This window comes from Euphorbia lathyris, chromosome 9 (assembly GCF_963576675.1).
Source record: "Euphorbia lathyris chromosome 9, ddEupLath1.1, whole genome shotgun sequence".
NCBI classification, from domain to species: Eukaryota; Viridiplantae; Streptophyta; class Magnoliopsida; order Malpighiales; family Euphorbiaceae; genus Euphorbia; species Euphorbia lathyris.
In genome coordinates, this window is record NC_088918.1 from 74634431 (window position 1) to 74652786 (window position 18356).

At 38.1% G+C, this 18356-nt stretch overlaps 1 protein-coding gene across 5 annotated transcripts; it reads left to right on the forward strand.

Annotated features, from left to right (window-relative positions):
* Positions 1-2285: 2285 nt before the first annotated feature.
* Positions 2286-12407, forward strand: LOC136207069 (ent-kaur-16-ene synthase, chloroplastic). Of its 5 annotated transcripts, none has more exons than XM_065998332.1 (14): positions 2286-2394; positions 8237-8292; positions 8410-8692; positions 8768-8948; positions 9283-9500; positions 9572-9692; positions 9784-9881; positions 9969-10189; positions 10278-10390; positions 10483-10581; positions 10687-10902; positions 10982-11123; positions 11212-11457; positions 11770-12407. In XM_065998332.1, the coding sequence occupies exons 1-14, from the start codon at positions 2352-2354 to the stop codon at positions 12091-12093; spliced, it is 2361 nt and encodes a 786-aa protein (XP_065854404.1). In that variant the 5' UTR covers positions 2286-2351; the 3' UTR covers positions 12094-12407. The 5 variants fall into 5 exon arrangements, 3 of the variants coding, with proteins under 3 accessions (XP_065854404.1, XP_065854406.1, XP_065854405.1); XM_065998334.1 differs by lacking the exon at positions 2286-2394 and adding an exon at positions 6975-7257; XM_065998333.1 differs by lacking the exon at positions 2286-2394 and adding an exon at positions 7333-8129.
* The last annotated feature ends 5949 nt before the right edge of the window (positions 12408-18356 follow it).

Genomic DNA, 18356 nt, shown 5'->3' on the forward strand with positions numbered 1-18356 from the left:
TAGTTTTATATTTTCTAACATTATGATCATTAAACTTTAATTAATACCTCAAAGTTACGGTTAACGATTTCAAAATGAAAAAGTTCAAGAATTAAAGTTGTTCACAACGAAATTTACTATGAAACCAAATTTTTTATTTTTCAAAATCGCAATTTCTGGATATTCCTCTCTCTAAAAATTCATTTTCTCTCCTCTAATCAAACAACACATAAATAACCTCAAAACGAAAATTCTGAAGAATTAATGTTGCTTATAATATCATCAAAATTTATTTTGAGTCTGTTAACAGTCATTTTGAGGCGTTGATTGAAATTCAGTGGCTAAATCAATGCCTCAAAACGACCATTGACGGACTCAAAATAAAAAATTCAAAGAGTTAATGATATTCGAATGAACTTTAATCCTTGAAAATTTTCGTTTTGAGGCTATTTAAGTGTTGTTTGGTTAGGTGAGAGTGAGTGAATTTTTAGAGAGAAAAAGCTTTAATAAAGGTGATTTCGGAAAATAAAAAAAATTGGTTTCATATAAAATGTCGTTCTGAACAACTTTAATACTTGAATATTTTTATTTGTGGTCGTTAACTGTCGGTTGTAGCAGTTAATTAAAATTAAGTAGCCACGAGTGTTAAAAAAGTGTAAAATCCAGTAATCATACCATTAAGAATTAAAATTTAATGATCAAAATAATAAAGTTCAGTAGACATACGCATAATTTACCCCATGTTTTACATATGAAACTTAATTAATAAAATTATAATTATATCATCTTATATTTTTAAATATTATATATAATAAATTATATGCGTGGATGACACAAAATAACAATAAGCCGATTAGGTCATACAATTAGAATATGATTAAAACACCGGATTGATTATACCCGTGACCACTGAATTTTACTTATTTTCATGATATGAATATAAAATTTTAAAATATAACACAAAAGCTACTTAACTTTATATTTTCTACTATTATATTATAACTACTAAATTTGACCGTGATGACTTCAAAATGGAAATGCTAAAAAATCAAAGTTGTTTAGAATGATATTTACCATGAAACTAAATTTTATATTTTCTAAGATCAACATTTCTGGATCTCTCTCTACAAATTTATTTTCTCTCTCCTAAACAAAAACACCTAAATGACCTCAAAACGAAATTTTTGAAAAATTAAAATTGTTTAGAATATCATCAATTTTTATATTTTGAGGTCATCAACTGTCATTTTGAGGCCTTGATTGAAATTTAGGAGGTGTTTAGTTGCTCATTTTTATGCTTCTGTTTGTCTTTTCACTTCAAAAGGGAGAGTTTTAAGTGTTTGGTTAGTCACCTCCTGTTTCTTTTTACACGTGAAAAGCATTGTGTGTTTGGTTAGTGACCTATTGTTTGCCTTTTACACATGAAAAACAGTATTTTACAAAATCAGAGAATCTCTACTTTTTAGAAAAGCAGTTTTTTCCAATAGCAAACAACAAATCGTAATAATAAACAGCAAACAGCAACAACAAACCGTAACAGCAAACAGTACGTAAACGGACATTTAGTGTTTACAGTATTAGAAAATATAAAATTGAGTGAGTTTTACATTACATTTTTCTATTATTAATGTTCTTTTATCCGAATCTTCTTTCTGTATTTACATAGTGTTTGTTAGAAGGGATATAGGAGGTGAGATAGAGATAAAAAAAATACGAGATAAGTTATCTCGTGTTTGTTTGGAAGATAAAAGAGTAAGACAGATGAGAGATAATTACTCCTCAAATCCTATACCCAAGAGGGGAGTGGTATAAGGAGGTGGAATAAGCTCCTATGATTTTAATAGGATAGAAAAGTTCATCTTATCCCTCAAATTAATGTTATGTGGTTTAAATAAGGTTAAAATAATAAAATATATTATTTTATCTCTATCTTTATCCCACATACCAAACATTGAATTATAATTCTGCACTAACATATTTTTATCCTCATCTCAATCATTTATCCTTATCCATGTCTCAATCTTTATCTTTATCCTCATCCCAACACAATACCAAACGTCTTCAATATATGATCTAATATTTTTAGTGGCGATACGGTGAAACCGAATAAGGTTAAGTGGCCATGGGTGTAATTTACCCTTAAAAACACTGGACACTAATTTGATTCCTAGTTAGACAGGTGTAGTAGGTGGTGAGACAATCAAAAGATAGAGACACAGCAGTCAATTTGGGTATTCCTTATAAGGCAGAAACAGACAACATTCATTCACACCTTTTGATGCTTTTCTTTTCTCTCTCTATAAATTAAAGAGGCTCCAACTTTACCATTTCTCCACCTACCTTTTTTCTTTCATTTCTCCCTCCCTGCAACCATGTCTTCTGCTGCTTCTTCCTTCTTCACTTCTTCGATTTCAGGTTCTAATTCTCTCTCTCTTACCTTTTACTTGTTTTTCAATTTTCAATTTATGGTTTGATTTCTTGTGAAATATGTACTGCGTAGAGGATTTAGTTTTTCTCTCAGTCTTTTCTAATTGTTATTTTAGATTCCCACATGCTAAGTGGAACTAGGAAGAAGACAATGCAATTTTATATTAATTTGAGTATCGGATAGGGACTCACTCGGGATAACTGGCTCTAATTTGACTCTTTCTTTGTTTTTTTAATCAAGCTGTGTAGTTACGAGGAATAAAAGAAATATATATATATATATATATATATATATATATATATATATACTTTTTTTTATTTGGTGAGTAAAGATCAGAAACACTGAAACAGAGACCTGTCTGTTTCACCTGCGAGATACTTTTTGATTTTCCTATCGGTTTCAAATTTTTAAATAGTTTCGAAAATTGAAAAAAACAAACGCACTGAGTTTCTAGATTTTATTTTGCTGTTTACTATTTACCATTTGCTTTTTGCCAACTACAAAAGGCAAAAGAGGCAAAAAGATGTGATTGTCTACCCAAACACCTTGAACCTTTGAAATCTTAAAATGAAAAGTCAAACCCAAAATCTTAAGCGTGTTTGGTTAATTTTTTTTTATCCTTCTGTTTTTTTTTTTTTCGTTTTTTAAAATGAGAGTTTTAGATGTTTGTTTACATACCTCCGATTTGACTTTTATACGAGTTTTTTACAAAACTAGAGAATTCATGCTTTTAGTTTTTTCCAACAGCAAAAAATTTAACAGTAAACATCAGTTAAACCAAAGGGCTCTAAGGGTCCGTTTGTTTTATCTACTGTTTGTTGTTGTTGTTTGCTGCTTTTGTAAAGACTTTTTTCAGGCTTAAAAAGCTAACAGGATGTCACTAACCAAACACTTAATCCTGTTTTTCAAGTGTAAAAGTCAAATAGTAATATCACTAACCAAACACCTAAAACTCTTCATTTCGAGCTGAAAAGACAAACAAGAAAAGGAGCACCCAAACACCCTCTAAATTGAGTTCTTCTACTATACTCGTACTAATTTGGTTTCATATAAGGCCAAATTGTTATTCAGTCATGCACTTATTCTTTTCTGCTGTAAATATGAAGGCAATATGAAAATAGTAGCTTTGTTTATGAGATAAATTCATCAAATATATTGGTGCTTTAGTTTTGGATTAATTTTAGGGAAAATCACAAAAATAAACTTTGTGGTTTCACCGATTTGCAAGGACAGCCCCATGGTTTAAAAGTTCGCAAACATGGGTCATGTGATTTAAGATAATTTGGAAAGTCAACCTTGTATTTTGAGTAATTTGCAAATTTGTTGTTTTTAATTGCACCAAGTCGCTCCCTTTTGAATAAATAGTCATGACAATTATTTTTATTAACTCCGCCTGTGAGGGTCACTTGGTGGCCTTTACAGCCGGTCCCAAGCCCGGACAAAGGAGGAGGGTTGCGGTAGGTTTGTGGCGGCCAGCGTAAAACTTAGCCACATCTTATGACATGAACCATAATATAAATACCGTTGGGGCGTTCCCTACTCAGCGACGCGCTGCACTTCCTAGACCCGGGTGTAGTGATAAATGTGCAAGGGTTGCTAGGTCGTCGCCCCGAAGCGGCGCGCCACCCCAGGACCCGGGGGTGGTGTCAAATATGCAAGGGTTGCGGGTAAATAAGCTAGTCCACGGTAATGGTAGGGGTAGGGGTAAGGGTAGTAGGTTACGCTTTGGGACATGGAACATAGGTTCTTTGACAGGAAGATTAGCTGAAATTGTAGATGTTATGAAGAGGAGGAGAATAAATATATTATGCCTACAAGAAACCAAGTGGGTTGGAGCCAAGGCTAGAGAGATAGCTCCTTGGGGTTATAAGCTTTGGTACTCAGGAAAGGATAAGGGTAGAAATGGAGTAGGTATTCTTATTGATAGGGAGTATATTGATGAGGTAGTAGCGGTGTCTAGGAAGAGCGATAGAATTATGAGTGTTAAGCTAGTGATAGGGGATGAGGTTGTGAATGTCATTAGTGCATATGCGCCACAAATAGGATTAGATGTGTCTATAAGACAAGCTTTTTGGGATGACTTAGAGGAAGTGGTGCAACAGGTTCCTAGGGATGAAAAAATGGTACTAGGGGGTGATCTCAATGGACACGTGGGTTCTAGGCGAGATGGGTTTGAGAGTGTTCATGGAGGGTATGGTTTTGGAGATAAGAATGAAGCAGGAAATGATATTTTGGAATTCGCATCAGCCTATGACTTGAGTATCATGAACACATGGTTTATGAAGAGAACATCCCACTTAGTGACTTATCGGAGTGGCGGTAATGCGAGCCAAATTGACTTCTTCTTAGTAAGGAGTGCTTGGAGAAAGAGTTATATTGATTGTAAGGTGATCCCTGGTGAGAGTACGACAACCCAACATAGAGTAGTGGTGCTAGATTTTCGAAGTAGGAAATGTATAAGAAAACAAACACCTCAAGTAGAGACTAAGATTAAGTGGTGGAAATTGCAAGGGGAGAATCAACAAAAATTTGTGGATGAGATGACCAAAAAAGATATTTGGACTTGCAATATGGATTCAGATATAGATTCAATATGGAATAAGATGGAGCATAGTATAAGGGAAGTAGCGAAGGAAGTTCTAGGGGAATCTAAAGGTAGCATGCCACCGGGTAAGGACACATCTTGGTGGACAGAAGAAGTACGACAAGCAGTAAAGAGTAAGAGAGAATCCTATAAACTATTGGGGAAATGTAGGAGTGACGAGAACTACGAAAAATACAAAGAGGCTAAAAGGGAAGTAAAGAAGGTCATACGAGATGCTAGAGCAAAGGTGAATCGGGATCTGTATACAAGATTGGATACGAAAGAAGGGGAAAGAGACATATATAGAATTGCTCGGATGAGAGATAGGAAGACGCGAGATCTCGGAAAAGTTAAATGTGTGAAGGATGTGGACCAGAAAGTCCTAGTTGGAGATAAGGATATCAAGGAACGATGGAGGTCCTATTTTGATGACTTATTTAATGGAGATCGCCAACAAGATGTTGGAGATATAAGTATCCATCACGATATGATAAATCATGAATGCCTGCGGAGAATTCAAAAGGGTGAAGTCAAAATGGCATTAAGTAAGATGAAGTTGAAGAAAGCAGGAGGACCTGATGGCATCCCTATTGAGATTTGGAGATGTTTGGGAGAAAGAGGAATCGAATGGTTGACGACGTTCTTCAACAAAATTTGGAGAAACAATAAGATGCCATCAGAATGGAGGAAAAGTACCTTAATCCCTTTGTATAAGAACAAAGGCGATGTCCAAGATTGTGCCAACTATCGGGGAATCAAATTAATGAGTCACACTATGAAACTTTGGGAGCGAGTGATTGAACAAAGGCTAAGGAGGACGGTGAAGATCTCGGAAAACCAGTTTGGCTTTATGCCGGGAAGATCAACTATGGAAGCCATCCATCTAATGAGACAATTAATGGAGCACTATCGAAATAAGAAGAAAGACTTGCATATGGTTTTCATTGACTTGGAGAAAGCATATGATAAGGTACCAAGGGAAGTACTTTGGTGGGCCTTGATAAGGAAAGGCATTTCGCGGAAATATATTGACATCATAAAGGACATGTATGAGGGAGTATGCACGAGTGTACGTACTAGTGTTGGGAAAACTGAAGAGTTTCCTATTACGATTGGAGTGCATCAAGGTTCCGCACTAAACCCATTTCTTTTTGCCATCGTTATGGATGAACTAACAAGTTCACTTCAAGATGGTATACCATGGTGCATGCTGTTTGCAGATGATATTGTGTTGGTTGATGAGACGAAAGAAGGAGTGGAGATGAAGTTGGAACTATGGAGGCAAACTCTAGAATCTAGAGGCTTTAAGTTGAGTCGAAGTAAGACAGAATATTTGGAGTGTAAGTTTAGCGGCCGTAGGAGTAGGGAGGCAGGGACAATCACCCTAGATGGGAGAGTTGTTCAGGCCTCGGATTGCTTCCGGTATTTAGGATCTATTATCCAAACGGATGGAGAAGTAGATGGAGATGTTGCCCATAGGATTAAAGCTGGTTGGTCGAAGTGGAAGAGTGCTACGGGTTTCCTTTGTGATCCCGGCATGCCTAATAGATTGAAGGGAAAATTCTACCGGACGGCAATTAGACCAGCATTGTTATATGGTACGGAGTGTTGGGCAGTGAAACACTGCCACATCCATAAGATGTCGGTGGCGGAGATGCGTATGTTGAGATGGATGTGTGGTCACACGAGAAAGGACCGGGTGCGTAATGAAATAATTAGGACAAAAGTAGGGGTTACATCTATTGAGAATAAAATGAGAGAAAACCGACTAAGGTGGTTTGGCCATGTGAGACGTAGAGCGCTTGATGCGCCGGTTAGGAGAACCGAAGAGTGGCAAAGGGATGTAGTGGTGAGGGGTAGGGGAAGACCTAAGCAAACTTGGAGGAGGGTGATCGAGAGTGATATGAGTTTATTGGGAATTGAGGAAAATATGGTAGTGGATAGGACGGAGTGGAGGGAGCGAATCTGTGTCGCTGACACGACTTGATTTTCACGGTTTTATATGATGGTTCATGTTAGCCGACCCCGAATCATTTCGGGACTAAGGCTTTGTTGTTGTTGTTGTTGACAATTATTTTTATTGAATTAATGAGTTTGTAAACTGCATAAAAGCACAGACTGTTTGCGAACTTTTAATTTTTGTACTTTTCTCTTAATTTTTATTAACTTTCTCTATTATGGGCCTAATTAGGACATACTAAGTCAAAAGCAGTTCCAGAAAGCAATACTTTGGAGATGTCTCATTAACTCCCGAACTTGCTTTTAAGTAACTTCTTCACCCTTTGAACTTGCTTAGAGTGACCTATTATGCCCTGTTTTTTTTTTTTTTTTTTTTTTTTTTTTTTTTTTTTTTTTTTTGGGGATATCTCATTAGCTCCTTGAAGTTATTTAAAGTGACGTATTGGCTCTCTAAACTTACTTGACCTGTTAACCCCTAAACTCGCTTAATGCGATATGCACTTCAACTTGTCCAAATCTCTACTTTGCTTGGACACATAGGACTAGTGGGTTATCATGTAACTTTATGCATGTTCAGGAGCTATTGAGTTGAGATATTTCCAAAGTTCAGAGGCTATCAATTTTGTCCATGTAAGACGAAGAGCGCTTGATGCGCCGGTTAGAAGGATTGAAGAGTGGCAAAGGGATGCAATGATGAGGGGATAGGGGAAGGCCTAAACAAACTTGGAAGAGGGTGATTGCGAGTGATATGAGTTTATTGGGGATTGAGGAAAATATGGTAGTGGATAGGACGGAATGGAGGGAGAGAATTTATGTCGTTGACACGACTTGATTTCACGGTTTCGTATGACGGTTCATGTTAGCCGACCCCGAATCATTTCGGGACTAAGACTTTGTTGTTGTTGTTATTGTTATATTTACCAATAGTGAGAGGACAGAAAAAATGAAATAAAGAGCTCTCTATTAATAAAGAGGACGAAGATGTTCCTAGTGATTTGAGGAGTTACTAAGAGGTTGTTGGAGTTGATTCTTAACTTTCCCTTCTCAAATTTTAATTTAAGAGCCAAACTAAGAGACTGTTAGATGCAAACTTGTACTAATTTGGTTTCATATCTCCCCTTCAAAAGGCCAAATTTTTATTCAATCCTGCACTTTTGCTTTCCTACTATAAACATGAAGGCATGTAGCTTTGTTTCTTTGAGATAAATTCATCAAATATATTAGTGTTTTAGTCTTTGATTCATTTAATTAACTTTCTCTATTCTGTGCCTAATTTTCTCCCAAAGCAAAATTAGGACATCAGAAGTCAAAATCAGTAGCAGAAAGCAATACAGCAATTCAGGTGTCTAACTTGAATCTTCCGATATGTTGTCGTTATTCCTTTTTATGTTCGCATTCGGAAAAAAGAGAGGCTAATATTGTATCAAATGGTTATTTCTTTCTGTGTCAAATGTTGCAGCTTGATGGAACTAAAGAAAAGATTAAGAGCATGTTTGATAAGACTGAACTTTCGGTTTCTCCTTATGATACTGCTTGGGTAGCAATGGTTCCCTCTGCAAATTCATTACAAGCTCCTTGTTTTCCAGAATGCTCGAAATGGATAGTTGATAATCAACTCAATGACGGGTCTTGGGGTCTTCATAATCGCGATCCTTTGATAGTTAAGGATTCTATATCATCTACATTAGCGTGTGTTCTCGCATTGAAGCGATGGGGTATTGGCGAAAAACAAGTCAACAAAGGTATGTTATCCGATTTTGGTCAATAATTTCACTAATAAACAAAATGTGAAGAGATATGCTTTCTTTTCGTTGCAGGTCTCGAGTTTATTGAGCTAAATTCAGCTTCATTGAATGATCAGAAGCAATATGAACCTGTCGGATTCGATATAATATTTTCCGGTATGCTTGAGCATGCTAAAGAGTTCGGTTTGAACCTTCCTTTGGATTCCAAATATGTCGATTCTATGCTTCTCAGCCGAGATTTCGATCTTAAAACGTATGTATCTACTAATGTTCATCATTGATTTTAATCATTATGGGAAGATAATAACTTCTATAAAAGGGCGGCCCGGTGTACTACGCGTCCCCGCTTAAGAGAGGGTTCGGGGAGGGGTCCCACCACAAGGATGTACTGGGGGCAAGCCTTCCCTTGCCAATTTATTTGGCAAGAGGCCGCTCCTAAGACTCAAACCCGTGACCTCTCAGCCACACGACAACAACGTTTTACCGTTGCGCCAAGGCTAGCCCTCAAGATAATAACTTCTATAAAAGAAAAAAAACGTCTTTGTTTTCGGACACTGAAAAGTGTCTCTTTTTTTGCCATCTTGTAGCGGCAGTGGCAGCAAAACGGAGGGAAGGAAAGCATACTTAGCATACATTTCTGAAGGAATTGGAAATTTACAGGACTGGAATATGGTGATGAAATATCAAAGAAAGAATGGGTCGCTTTTCGATTCACCATCCGCCACTGCAGCTGCTTCTATTCATCTTCATGATCCTAGTTGTCTTAGTTACCTGCAGCATGCTTTGAAAAAGTTCGGAAATGCAGGTTCGTTCAACTCTGTATACTCTTTTGTCTCTCTAATGTTTTGTAGTAATGACTTTTCGTTGATCTTTCAGTTCCTACCATTTATCCCTTCGATATATATGTTCGACTAAGCATGGTTGACACACTTGAAAGTTTGGGAGTTGCCCGACATTTTCGAGAAGAAATAAAAACAGTTCTAGATGACACATACAAGTAATGTTCCGTTTTCTTTACTACATTTCGTACAATTTTAGTGTCTATGACTTTTTATAAATAAAAACCACGAACTTTTGCGAACAAACAGATACTGGTTGCAGGGAAATGAAGAGATATTTCAAGATTGTACCACTTGTGTAATGGCATTTCGGATATTACGTGCTAACGGATACAATGTCTCTTCAGGTATCCCTATAGGTTCGATTTTGGTTCTTCGTAAGAAATGTTTAATGATCAGTAATAAAGCTTTAATCAGATCAACATTTGATGCAGAAAAATTGAATCAATTCACTGAAGATCACTTCTTTAATTCACTTGGAGGATATCTGGACGACATAAGGCCTGCTTTGGAGTTATATAAAGCTTCACAGATAATTTTACCGGACGAACTATTTCTCAAAAAACAAATTTCATGGACAAGCCAGTTCTTGAAACAAAAAATTTCTTCTGGTTTAAGGCATACTGATGGAATCAATAAACATATTACAGAAGAGGTACTTTTCCCTTTCCCGACTCGTTGGCTAATGTGGCCATTTTCCGCTGCTCTGGAATGTCTAACTTGGCTACCTTTCGTCTTTTCAGGTGCATGATGTTCTCAATTTTGCTTCATATGCAGATTTGGAACGCTTAACTAACTGGAGGCGAATTGCACTTTACCGAGTAGATGAAACAAAGATGCTAAAAACATCATATCGGTATACTTAAACTAATGTTTTCTTTATCATTTTCGGTATTTTAGCCGTATATTTGTTGCTTATTTTGTTTACGTTTTCTTTCATGATACTAGTTGTTCAAACATTACGAACGAACATTTCCTTAAACTGGCCGTGGAAGATTTCAACACGTGCCAATCAATGCATCGGGAAGAGCTTAAACATCTTGGAAGGTACTTGATCTACACACTTTTCTTGGATCTTGATATGGTGTATTCATGAAATTTCCGCTTCAAATTACGCTGATGATGCATCTCCGATGCAATATGTATTAACAGATGGATTGTGGAGAAAAGATTGGACACGCTAAAGTTTGCCAGGCAGAAGCTGAGCTATTGTTACTTTTCTGCTGCTGCTTCTCTCTTTGCTCCTGAAATGTCCGATGCTCGTATTTCTTGGGCGAAAAACAGTGTGCTTACTACTGTTGTAGATGATTTCTTCGACGTTGGAGGTTCCGAGGAGGAACTGATAAACCTAGTTCAATTGATTGAGAGGTATGTTCTTTTATATGCGTACTCCAAATAGTTAATCCTCCGGAACTTGAAAACACAGTTTATAAAAACCGAAACACAGGTGGGATGTCGACGGGAACTCTCACTTCTGTTCCGAGCAAGTCGAGATAATATTTTCAGCATTGCACAGTACCATTTGTGAGATTGGAGAGAAAGCATTTGCATATCAAGGCCGTAGAATGACAAGTCATGTTATTAAGATTGTGAGCTCAAAATTCAAATCCCTTGCTTCATTGAATCTTTTCGAACCTGTTTTTGCGTTGCAGCGGCTAACCAGTTTTAGCATTGCAGTGGCTAGATTTGCTGAAATCAATGTTGACCGAAGCGCTCTGGTTGAAAAGCAACTCAACACCTACGCTTAACGAATATATGACCAACGGATACACATCTTTTGCTTTAGGACCTATTGTCCTTCCAGCTCTTTTCTTCGTCGGGCCTAAACTAACAGACGAAGATGTCAGTAGCGATGAATTACATGATCTATTCAAGACGATGAGCACTTGCGGACGCCTACTCAACGACTGGAGAAGCTTCAAGGTAGACTAGACACAATGAAACATGGGCCCGTTTGTTTTACCTGTTGTTTCCTGTTACAGTTCCTATTTGCTGTTTGAAAATGCTTTTTTTCAGAAAAAAAAAAAAGAAAAAAGAAACCAGGGATTCTCTGCTTCTATAAAAAGCTACTTCTCAGCTAGAAAAGGCAAACAGGAGATGTCTAATCAAACAACTAAAACTTTTCTTTTCACTTGAAAAGACAAACAGGAGGTCAAAAAGCAACAACCAAACGCCCCCATAATAAGCAATGTATTGATGCAATTATCCCTAAAGTGTTTTTTTCCTACATTGCAGAGGGAATCCGAAGAAGGGAAGCTCAACGCTGTCTCATTGCATATGATTTACGGAAATGGCGCGGTTGCGGAAGAAGAAGCTATCGAAAAGATAAAGGGATTAATAGAAAGTGAAAGGAGAGAATTGCTGAGACTAGTTTTGCAGGAAAAGGAAAGTAATATAGCAAGACCCTGCAAGGATTTGTTCTGGAAAATGATGAAAGTATTGAACTTATTTTACTTGAAGGATGATGGATTCACTTCAAATCAGATGATGAATACTGCAAATGCACTCATCAATCAACCCATATCTTTCCATGATTTATGCGCTAAAATCGAGGTCTAAGCCAGGTCAAAATCCCATGTAATGCCTTGATTTTTCCCAAGTCTTTATCAATCAACTCCTACCGAAGGGAGCTATTCTCTTTAAGCGTCCTGTCAATGTATATGTCGATATTCCGTTTTGAAGGGTTTTTTGTGATTAAACCTTCTCCTAAAATGGGCATGTACTATGAGCTCTCGGTGGCTCTATAGTGTCCATAGAAGGTCAATTTGGTCCATGAATTTGATAAATGGTTAGGCTAAATTTAAATGAATTTTGTGTACAGTTTGAATTTATTTTTCTATTACAAAAAGGGAAAATTACAAAATTGAGTTAAATGGGAGGTCCATTTACATATTAAATCAATTTACTAATTCTATTACATATTTAGGCTGATTTTGTGTGATTTTTCAAAAATACACTCAATATTTATGCGGAGCTCGTTCCATCCCGTCTGACTTCGCATATTCACCCATATACGAAGCCTGCAAAGTTAATGTTTTAATTTACTTAATGAATTTAGTTCGCATATGCGAAGCCTGCGAAGCTGAAGTTTGTTTTGCTTGATGAATTTAGTTCGTATATGCGAATGCTGGATATCATTTGAAACTAATACGCGAAGTGGTATATAACAAAAATTGGCAAACAACAACGGATTCGAACATTAAAATCATAACATTATCAAAATTTACAATAAGATTGCCACAATGAACTCTACTAACCAATCATTTTAAAGTGAAACTAACTAATCCGGTGCTAATTTTGAAACGAATGAGTAATCTTGGTGTGCATCATGTGACACATCCATCCCAAAAGGTCTGGACGTATCGCACGGTGCACACCAAGATTATTCATCCGCTTTAAAATTGGCACCGGATTAAGTTAGGTCCACTTTGAAGATTGGCACCATGGGATGGACGTGTCCCATGGTGCACCCCGAGATTGACACAACCTCTCCTAACGAATCATTTCAGGAGTGAATGTGTCAATCTTGGGGAAGTTCATCCCTATACAGGAAGCAAAATCATCTCCCTTGCAGTCTAGTACGCCGTCTTCCAGAAAGGGATGTTACGTATTCAACCATCTACAGAAAAAATTAACCGTGTTAGTTATGAAAAATGACGATTTTGGCTTCGCGAAATGAAAATTAGCGAAGCATGCGAATGTAAATGTGCAGGGGAAGAGGTGATTTTACTTCGTATATCGATTTTTTCGCGAAGTCTGCGAGGTCTGAAACGTGAGGATCTATTCGCAGACTTCGCGAACTAATCGATTCGCGAGGTAGATCCATAAGTTTCAGACTCTTTCTCTCCGCAGAATTTCGCGAAATCATCAATTCACGAAGTAGATCATCACTTTCCAGACTCGTTCTCTTCGCAAAGCTTAGCGAAACCATCGATTGCGAAGTGATTTCATGAAAAAACGCAGAAAAAAAACAGATACTTACTTTTTTCGCCCCTTTCACCCCCAAAAGCGACAATAACAATATGATAACATGGGAAGAACGAAGGAAATAACGTAGAAAAACCATTTCTTTGATGGTAACAAGAAGAAAGAAACCAAGCAACGAACAGGAAGATGAAAAACCATTTACTCGTTTTCTAGGGTTGGAAAGTTGCAGAATCAAGAGATGAAGATATGAAAAAGAGAAATTCATTATGATTTTGACTAAATGTTGTTGATTTCGTGCAATTTAAAGGAAGAAAGGAAGATCAAAAGTCCTGAAATCATTAATGCTGGAGCAACTTTTCGCATAACCAAGGAGATAGAGGGAGCGACAATTCGCAAGTGGTGGAAGTGGGAAGGTCAATGGTATTTTTAGAAAGTCACACAAAATCAGTCTATATATATAGTAGAATTAGTAAATGGGTTTAATATGTAATTAAGCCTCCTGTTACAGTATTAAATAGATATTGTTAGTAGTTGGTATTTGAGTAAGTAGGTGGGAAGTAAGGAGTTAGGAATTAAATGTTGATTGTATATATATATCTTGTAATACCTTTGAGCAATATAACAAAATATACTTTCAAATACCCCTTGTGTGGTTACATGGTATCAGAGCCAAACATTTTGGCTTAGGAAAGTATTTCTCTGAGGTTGAACGATAAACGACGGTCCGGGTTGGAAGTCGATTTTTCAAACACGTCTGTTCATCTCACCGCCCCCTCCATTGGATTCCCCTGCCGCCGATCTGTCGGGTCGCTGAACTCCGGCAAGCAGAAAGTCCGCGCGTAAGGCTCACGCGCTGCTTCTCTCTCCGACGCGCCGCCCACTCGCCGGCGCATGGGGGCGCGTGGCTGCTCCGTTCGCCGCCGTTTTTCTTCTGTCAGCCTCGCCTCGGTATCTCCGGCGTGTCTGTGTGGTTAGATTCTCATTGTGGTAACTCCGGTCAGTCTCCTTCTTTGTGGTTACTCGGCTTGTGTTCGGTTTCCTCCCATTTCTTTTTGATCTGATCTGATTTTTTCTTTACAATAGAGGTTGCTATATTTGCCCTACTTTATCTTGGTCCTGTTAAAATTATCAGTAGTGCCTTTACTGTTCTTTGAATTTTTTGAATTTTTTGGTGGTCACTGTCATTTGCTTGGATTGACAATGAGTGAGGAAAGGGATAAGAAAATCATGACTGAAATTACTGTTGGTACCACTCGAATTACGGACAGAAAATTGACCGGAGTTAAGGATTACACTCAGTGGAAACGTACTATTACTCGGTACATTAATAGTGTTGATTTGGGGGATCATTTGAGTAATAATCCTCCACCTAGAGATGATCAAGGAAGTAGGAAGAAATGGATGATGGTAGACTATAAACTGTTAATCTGATTCAGAATACCTTGGACTCTACTATTGATGACATTGTGACTCATTGTGATACTGTCAAAGAAATGTGGGAATACTTAGAGTCTATATATGCTAGTAAACAAGACTTAACTCCTATTCATAACTTGTTGTCTTCATATTATCGTCCTCAGAGAAAGGGTCGCACCTTCTTTCAGTATTATAATGAATGTAAGCAGATTTGTGAGGAGAAGCGGTCTCGATTTCCTATGACAGCTGATGTTAAGCAGATGCAAGAGGATGATGATCGTATATTTGTTCTTGGATTTCTGGAGGGCCTTGGTCCTGAATTTGAAATAGCACGCAGCCAGATATTGACCAGTGGGACACTTCCCTCCTTTGCTGACCTCTATGGTCGACTTCTTCCCGTGTGTAAGGATATTGAAAAAACGTCTGATGTGATGTCTCAAGAGACAATGGCTCTGGTGAGCAATACGACACATGGAGTTCAAAGGGGTCCTCATAATTCCACTACTCACCGTATCTCTCAAAGTAATCTTCAGTTATGCCATCATTGCGGTAAAGAAGGACATATTAAAAAGAACTATTGGAAGCTACATGGTCGGCCTCAGAAAGGTACCAATCGAAAGTTTGCTCACATTGCTGCTGGTGATGGTATCCTACCGTCCCCTCAATCTTCGTCTTCTACTCCTACTGTCACTATCTCTGTTGATGAATATGCTCGACTTCAGCAACTGTCTCTTGATCATGGTGCCTCCCAGTCCGCCACTACTGCTTTGGCTAATACAGGTAATCGAGTTGCTTGTCTCTCCACCTCATCCCGTAGTTGGGTTATTGATTCTGGTGCTACCGATCACATGACTGGTAACACAGGTATTCTTTCTTCTTTTGATTCTAATATCAATCTGCCATCTGTTACTTTAGCTAATGGAGCCACCGCTTCTGTAAATGGTCATGGAACTGCTCATCCTACCTCCAAAATCTCTTTATCCTCTGTTTTATGTCTTTCTCAATTTCCTTTTAATCTGTTATCTGTTAGTCAACTCACCAAAGCCCTTAATTGTTGTGTTGTTTTCTTCCCAACTTATTTCCTTGTTCAGGATCTTGGGACGAAACAGAATATTGGTAGAGGGAAACTGGTGAATGGGTTGTATGTTCTTGACTCCACTGAAGCGGTGCCAAGACGAATTGCCTGTACAAGCTCCTCTCTGTTGCAGCTTCATTGTCAGTTTGGTCATCCATCTCTTCCTGTCTTGCAGAAAATGTGTCCGAGTCTTCCAAGGAACTCTATTTTGGAGTGTGAAGCATGTCAGTTTGCTAAGCACCATCGTGTCCCATATTCTCCGCGGATAAATAAACGTGTTGAGTCTGTCTTTGATTTAGTTCACACTGATGTGTGGGGTCCTTGTCCTATTGTTTCTAAATTTGGTTATCGTTATTTTTTGACTTTTGTGGATGATTTTTCTCGAGTTACATGGCTTTATCATTTGAAGCACCGTTCAGATTTATTTACAGTTTTTTGTGCTTTTCATGCTGAGATTAAAACTCAATTTAATAAAAATATTTGTCTTTTGCGAAGTGACAGTGCCAAAGAATACTTATCCATTACTTTTCAGTCATACCTTCTCCAACATGGTATTATTCATCAAACGTCATGCGTTGTTACACCACAACAGAATGGTGTAGCTGAAAGGAAGAATCGCCACTTACTTGAAGTCACCCGGGCTATCATGTTCCAAATGCAAGTCCCGAAAATATTCTGGGCAAATGCTGTTTCCACTGCCTGTTACCTCATCAATCGTATGTCGTCCGCTGTTCTTCAGGGTCAGATTCTATACTCTATCTTGTTTCCTTCTCAATCTTTATTTTCTCTTGCCCCTCGTATTTTTGGGTGTACTTGTTTTGTACACGATATTCGTCCTCAAGTCTCCAAACTTGACCCCAAATCTCTCAAGTTTGTATTTTTGGGATATTCTCGAAGTCAAAAAGGGTACCGTTGTTACTCTCCATCCTTGGGGCGCTATCTTGTGTCGGCCGATGTCACGTTCTTTGAGAATACGTCTTTCTTCCATCCATCTTCCCCTTCACCCTCTTCTCCTGCTGATACATTTGATGATGATTTGTTGATCTATACTGTAAGTGAACAAGTTGTCCCTCGTCCTCCTATTCGTCACGTTTATTCTAGGCGTGTGCAGCCTGCGGTTACGGCACCTGCTCCAGGACCAGTCACCAATGATACCTCATCTGTTTCGGCTCCAGATCCTACACCTTCATCTGAACCCAGTCTTGATCTCCCTATTGCTCTTCGAAAAGGTACAAGGTCTTGCACTTACCCTATCTCCTCCTTTGTTTCTTATAATGCCTTATCACCCTCTTCCAAGTGTTTTGTAGCTACCTTAGATTCCATTGCAGTTCCAAAATCCATTTTAGAGGTATGGATCATCCTGATTGGCTAGAGGCAATGAAAGAAGAACTGAATGCACTCGAACAAAATCACACTTGGGACCTTGTGGACTTACCAAAAGATCGGAAGAAAATTGGTGCTCGGTGGATCTGGACTGTTAAGATGAATCCTGATGGTACTGTTGCTCGAGTGAAGGCTCGCTTGGTTGCTAAAGGCTATGCTCAGACTTATGGTCTTGATTATTTTGATACTTTCTCTTCTGTTGCCAAACTCACCTCTGTCCGTCTGTTCATTTCTTTAGCTGTCACTTACAATTGGGAGCTTCATCAATTGTACGTTAAAAATGCTTTCTTGCACGGTGACCTGAATGAAGAGGTTTATATGGGGCAACCTCCTGGATTTGTTGCTCAGGGGGAGTCTGGAAAGGTGTGCAGATTAAGAAAGTCTCTGTATGGTTTGAAGCAATCTCCTCGTGCATGGTTTGGTAAATTCAGTGCTGCAGTTATGGAATTCAGCTTACACAGAAGTGCATATGATCCCTCTGTTTTCTACTTCAGTTCTAGCTCTAGATGCATTCTACTGGTTGTGTATGTTGATGATATCATAATTACAGGAAGTGTTGTTGCTCGGATTAAGGAGTTGAAGAAGTTCCTTGGTACTTGCTTCCAGGCAAAGGATCTTGGTCCTTTGAAATACTTCTTGGGAATAGAGGTATCTCGCAGTAGGAAAGGAATTTGTTTAAATCAGAGAAAATACTGTTTAGATATGCTGAAAGATGCAGGTCTAATTGAGGGAAAGACGTGTGATGCTCCAATGGTGCCCAATGTGAAGTTGAAGTCTGATGATGGTGAATTACTCAAAGAACCTAAGAAATACAGGAGAATTGTTGGCAAACTGAATTATCTCACAATTACTCGTCCTGACATTTCATTTCCTGTGAGTGTGGTAAGTCAATTCATGTCCTCACCTAGAACAATGCATTGGGATGCTGTTACTCACATCCTAAGGTATCTAAAGGGAGCTCCTGGATGAGGCTTGTTATATCAAAATCATGGACATCACATCGCAGAAGGCTTCACTGATG